At 38.8% G+C, this 6,239-nt stretch overlaps 1 protein-coding gene across 1 annotated transcript in view; it reads right to left on the bottom strand.

Moving 5' to 3' along the window:
- The window catches only part of PROSER1 (proline and serine rich 1), a 35,469-nt gene that overhangs the window by 12,668 nt on the left and 16,562 nt on the right, over positions 1-6,239 (bottom strand). Inside the window, exons 6-8 of the mRNA XM_006879613.1 lie at positions 4,389-4,499; positions 2,109-2,192; positions 644-722 (exon numbers count right to left, since the gene is read on the bottom strand). Of these exons, the coding sequence (XP_006879675.1) occupies positions 644-722; positions 2,109-2,192; positions 4,389-4,499 (274 nt within the window). The remainder of the gene's footprint in view (positions 1-643; positions 723-2,108; positions 2,193-4,388; positions 4,500-6,239) is intronic.

The following is a 6,239-nucleotide window of genomic DNA, read 5'->3' as shown; positions in this document are numbered from 1 at the left end:
TAAAAAAAAAAAAAAAGACCAGCCTGTTAAAGATGGTGGGATCCTTAGACACTTTTCAGGCCTGAAACAGAACTCACTGCCTTGGAACAACTTTCAGTTAAACAACAGACTGGCCTAAAAAGGGAAAGCTGCTTCCAGAAAGTGAAGAGGACTTGAAACATTCACTGACGATCAAAGCCTTCAATCTGAATTATATCTTAACATCAAGGAAAACAAAAATTCTTACCACTGGGCCCACAGACAACAGTGTGATAGATGAGATAAAGGACTCAAGTTGTCAAATGAGTTAATTTCACTTGGACCCACTGTCAACACACATGGTAACAGCAGTCAAGAAATCAAAAGATGTGCTGTACTGGAAAAGTCTGCTATCAAGGACCTCACCAAGGTGCTCAAGAGCATTGATGTTTAAAGTCAGAGGTACAACTGATGCAATCTATGGTATTTTTAACTGCTTCCTATGCATTTGGAAGCTGGACAATGAATAAGGCAGACAGAATTGAAAACTTTGAATTGTGGTATAGGAGGAGTACTGGATATCCCATGGACTGCCAAAAGAACAAATCTGCCTTCGAGGAAGTGCAACCAGATTCCTCAAGTATGTACACTTCCAATGGAATAAATAAATAGCAGAGATCCTTACTTGGTGCAATAGTTGCATGTGGCCGGCATGGAGGTATTGGGTAAGGAACAGGTTTGTGTGGGTTGTACGTCGAAGGCGGCTAGATGAGGGAGAAAGCATTTTAGTTAGAATAAAGTGAAGCAAGTGGACACCTGGCAAAACAAAGGATAAACTTATCTTTGAAAATAAAGGGGATCCCAATTAAATAACAAAAATAGATTCTGACAAAGATGTGGTTATTTCAGAATCTTCTCCAATGAAGTGTCAGACCTTAACCCTACAGTAAGCACCTCTTAGCCAAAACCCAAACCAGGTTAATAATACACGAATGCTTAGCTCCTTTGATATACTAGGAAATCTTCAAGGCTGTGGTATCTTCGTTACTTCCACTGGCCACATCCTCTTATGTTTGGTTTAGAGGTCATTCCCTTGTCAATTCCACCCTCTCTTCACCTTTTCGGAGGAAAAATCACTTCTCATTTTAGCATTCTGACAACTGTGAGAGAACCCTGACTGGACAGGGTGCACAATGTTAGCTTCCATGGAGCTGGTCACTGACTCATGATGATCCCCTGCACTGGGGGATCAGACAAGATGCTCCACTGAAAACTATTCGCCATCACAACCCTTTGCTGTGCATGAGCCCACAGCCAGGAACTTAGTTAGGAATTTAATTATTTTGGTCTCTTTGATCTATCCACATATTAAAAACTTTTTTATAATTGGTCAAATTTACACATCATAAAGGGCATTCTAAGAACTGGTCTTTAGAGAATATGATATCCAAATCGGAGCCAAGTGCTACACTTGACTGACGTGAATGCTGACAGAATAGCTTCTGGATGGGGCAGTCAATCAGCGATGCTGAGGTTGTACATTCTTTCTGGTTCTGATACTAGCCCTGTCTGAAGCACTCTTTATACAAGGTCTATGAAGTGGCTGGCATTCTACAGGGGCTCCCGTCCAGTGGCTGGTCAAGTACTGCAACTTGGCTGTGTGTTGGCCTCTGAGTTCTGCAGCTCCGGTAATCCTGCAAATCACAGAGTTGAACTCTCCTGTCCAGTTTCTGCTCTAGCCAGTCATCATCCTCACTCAGGTGAGTACACGCCCCAGTCCCTGGCTCCATTCTTGTTTCACGAACAGGAATCTGGGCAATCTGCACTCAGAATGAACTCTCCACACTCCCCTCCAACTGCACAGCTAAGTATGGACATAGGGAAAAAGTTCTGGTGCTTGGTTTTTGGTGTTTGTTGTTGTGTTTTTTTTTAAAAAAAAACTTGTTATCACATTAAAATCAAACACTTAACCTGAAAAACAGTCTTTAACTCTGCTGATCAAGCATGCTTTATTTCCCTAGACCATTCACTTCTCCTAGATTTTTCTAGTACACTTTTGACCTCATGATACAAAACTGAAATTTATGTTTTTAATAGAGAACTGTAAGTAAAAACTATGTCATATTTAGTAATTTATTTTGTGAACACACTGGCTTGGATGGTCCGAGAATTCGTGCAGCTATTCCTTTGCCTTCATTGGTACATTCTTCACCATCCTTTTTCAAGGGGGTTCCCTATTTAAGTAAGAAAGAAAAAAAGACTGTTTAGATTCCAAAGGCAAAGGAGGGTTGGAAATAAAAGCAAAACTTAACAAATGATAATAATAAAGTCATAGAGTTATACTGGAGCCAAGGACTTAATTTAGTAATTTAGAGACAGGAATTCTCGTCTCAATTTTGCTAGGGCGCTCTGGTGGCCTAGTGACAAGAAGCTGTACTGCAATCCTACAGGTATGTGGTTTGAATCCACCAGATGCTCTGCTGGAAAGGAGGGGCAATCTCCTGTACCAGTCAGATCCAATCTGACAGTACACACACACAATAAAATAAGTAATATTAAAAAAAAATGTTAGGGCTGGCAGCATGACCCAAAGGCATGTGGTTCAAATCTACCAGCTGCTCCATAAGAAGAATGAGCAGTCTCCCTCCTTGCAATTTATTGTCTCTGAAAATCCGCTGGAGGGTCAGCTATGGGTCGGTTCCCACTCAATGGCACACAACAAGAAGCCAGCAGAGCTTTTTTAAGGGTCAGGCTCTACCAAAAAAGCAGCAAGCAAAAGTAAGACTTGTAACATGATGCACATGGACTGTTTACAGAATCCAAAGAGTACCTGTAACAAAGCTGACAGCAGATAGCAAAAGGCTGTTCTTTACACTCATTCAGGGTGACTGTTTATACTATACAAGGCTGTTTAATTAACAAATCAGAGTAAGTTAACAGATTACCACTATATGCCTGTAAACGACACTCATGAATTTGAAAGCCATCTTCTGAGATGGCTGAAATGATCCTTGCCTTCTAAATGTCCTTGCTGAGGTGATCTCACCCACAATGCACAGGGATGACACAGTACACAGCACAAATGACACTGACTTCCACGATCATGCCACAGAAGACAGAGCAGTGGCCACTTGCCCTCTCTTACAACACATGTTCTGAGGTCAAGTAGCTGTAATGCCATGAGGACCCTCAAGCAACCTTGTGGGAAACCCTGTGGCATGAGGAAAAGACCTCTGCCAGAGCCATGCCTAACTTGCCAGGCCTAAGTCAGCTGTGTGTGATAGTTAAGGTGGTGTGTCAATTTTATAGCCTTAAGATTCTCTGGTTTGCCAGTTATATTGTAGTCATTCCACTGATGTGATCTGATATATACATTTATTCCCCTGAGAACTGATAGAATCATTTCCCTCACAAGATCTTATATAACGTTGTATCGCCATGATGAGACCTGGTAAGAGCAGCCAATGAGTTCAAAGAAATAAAGCCCACATCAAGTTTATATGGATGTTTAGTAAAGTTCTCCTGCTTTTACTTACTCTGACTCATGACCTACAGTTCTTTAACTTGAACCAGTGGTCTGCGTTATCTGTCTGTCTTGGATTCGTCAGCCTCTAAAGTCAGCAGCTTGCTGTCTTACTTGCCAAACTTAGATCTCTCAGCCTGTAGAAGTATGAGTCAAGAGATCTTTTTCCTGAGGGTAGTCATAAAGACCTGGGACCCACCAGTTTTTACAACAGCATTAGCCATTTCCTGGAGTTAAATACAGTTCTCTCTTCATTGGTTTTGCTTCTCTAGAGTCTAAGACATCTTAAAAGGCTATTCTGAACCTAAGTGTTCAAGAGAAAATCTGAGACAGAAATATCCAGCTCTGTCATTCCAAATTCCTGGCCCACAGAAACTGTGTTTATTATCTGAATCTATCACATTTTGGAGTTACTTGTTTGATAGCCAGAAAAATGCTATTCTTGGGGAAAGTTATTTTACAAAGAAGTTTGAGGAACAGTAGATATAAAACAAGCTTTATTCCTATATTCAGGGTATTCTGGTTTCTGTATTATGCAGTGTGAGTCTCCAAAATTAGAACATTTCATGCAGAGTTCCCCAAGTGTGAATCAGTCTAAAAACACTGAACATTTGAGAAATATTGCTTAAATAAAAGTCAATCAGTGCTTTCCTTCTAAGATGCTTAGAAGAACAAAATAAAATCTATCTTTTCAGTTTGCTTTGTTTTCCTTCCATTTCATAAAAATATTTTAAGGAAGTTTAAACATGAATATTTAATTAGTGCTGAAATCTATGATATTATTGACATAATAAAATTCCTTTCACTTGACAAAGACTAAACTAGAATTTTTAAGACACCGAAATTATGATACATTGAATCCTCAGCCACATGGGAGTTTCCTATATAGGCATAAAAGTATGCTTACTGGGAAAATTCCATTTATACGACTAGGTCTTCCTTTGGGATATGGGTTTCCTGGAATTGTTCCACATGAAGATATCATAGCATGAGGAGCTTTGCAGCCTCCCTTGAAAGCCTGTAACAGCAAACAAGAGAGGATGGTGAAAAACAAACACTATTCAAATGCAGAAAATCAAGTACTCTGGATACTGAGAAGCTTAGCAAAGAAAGTGAGTTAAAGAAAATTATCATATTCCACTGTTCACACAGTAATCAGAGGTTACATCAAGGGCCGTGACCAAAACGACTAACTAAAATAGTTTTCTTTAAATGTGATTATTAACTCACATCATATTATTATTGTTACAACTAACTGGCTCTTTTACAAGGGGTCTTAACAATGGAATTTGCCAACAGTAAGTAGAAAAAATTATTTTTAAACCATATCACCTATGTTCTATTAAGAAACACACAGTCCACAGCAAAGTTCAGAAAGACAACACAAATGCTGGTGAGACTGTGGAGAAATTGGAACTCTTATTCACTACTGTTGTAAGTGTAAAATGGTACAGTCTCTATGAAAGGCTATCTGGTGATTTTTCAAAAAGTTGGACATACACATACCATTTGAGGCAACAATTTCACTACTGGGAATACACTCAAGAAACCAGAGTCATGACTAAAACAGATGTATGCACACCTATGTTTATTGCTGCGTTATTTACAAGAACAAAGAGATGAAAGTAACCCAAATACCCAACAAAAAACAAATGAATAGATAACACTATGGTACATTCATTCACACAATGGAATATTATGCAGCACTTAAAAATGAACTCAAAGCATTACATGAGGGAGCATGGAGGACATTATGCTAAATGAAATATTTCAGTCACCAAAGGACAAATACTGTGTAACAATGCTGTTATAAAATAGGACAGACAAAGGTGGGGTGGGCAGAAAATGGGAAAGAGTGGACAGATAAACACTGTATAAGAACAGATGAAGGGAAGAACTATCTGAAAGGAATATATGATTAGGCATTATATGTATGACAACAATCTGGAACAAGGGGTACATTGCTGGGTGGGCTAGGGGAAGGAGGAAAGAAAATATGCAACAAAAAATTATAAATAAAAAAGTTAACTGGGGAGAGGGAAAGAAAGAAAATATGCAACAATGAATAAATGAAAATCCAACTTTTCTGTAAATTTTCATTAAAAAAGAAATACATGGCCCAGTTTTACAGAGATTAAACTAATGGTATAGGCAATGCAAAGGAGGTAAAGATAAGAGAGACACAATCTAGGCTCTGAAGGGTTTATAACTTGGTACAAAAAATACAAATATAGAACACTGGGTAATTATTTTTAAATAAAATTTTTATTTTATACGAGTGTCCTTACAAAGTTTGTATACATTGTTTTTCACAAGTCTTTTCCATTTCCTTTACCCACCCCTCCTTCCACTCATCAAATTGCACAACCCTATGATTACTGCCCCCATTCTCGCCTCTCTGCTCCCTCCACCTCAGATCCCCATACACGTTTTACTAGTTACATTTTTATTTCTACAATAGTGTTATACAATATTTGTCCTTATGAGACTGTGTTAGTTCACTTAGCATAATGCTCTCCAGTCCCTTCCAAGTTAGGTAGTGATTTTCAAAATCATTGTTCCTGTGTGCTGTATAGTATTTCATTATGTGAATGTACCATAATTTCTCAATCCATTTGATCATAGTTGGACGTCTGGGCTGATTCCATGTTCTTGTGATGGTGAGTAACACGGCTATGAACACTGGTGTAAGAATTTCCATTTGTGCCTCAGTTCTCCTTTTCTCAGGATATATTCCAAGTTGTGGAATAGCTGGGTC

Source organism: Elephantulus edwardii, unplaced genomic scaffold (assembly GCF_000299155.1).
Source record: "Elephantulus edwardii isolate Elephantulus edwardi_28Jun2011 unplaced genomic scaffold, EleEdw1.0 scaffold00004, whole genome shotgun sequence".
Taxonomy (NCBI): domain Eukaryota; kingdom Metazoa; phylum Chordata; class Mammalia; order Macroscelidea; family Macroscelididae; genus Elephantulus; species Elephantulus edwardii.
This window is presented reverse-complemented; position numbering and strand designations above follow the sequence as displayed.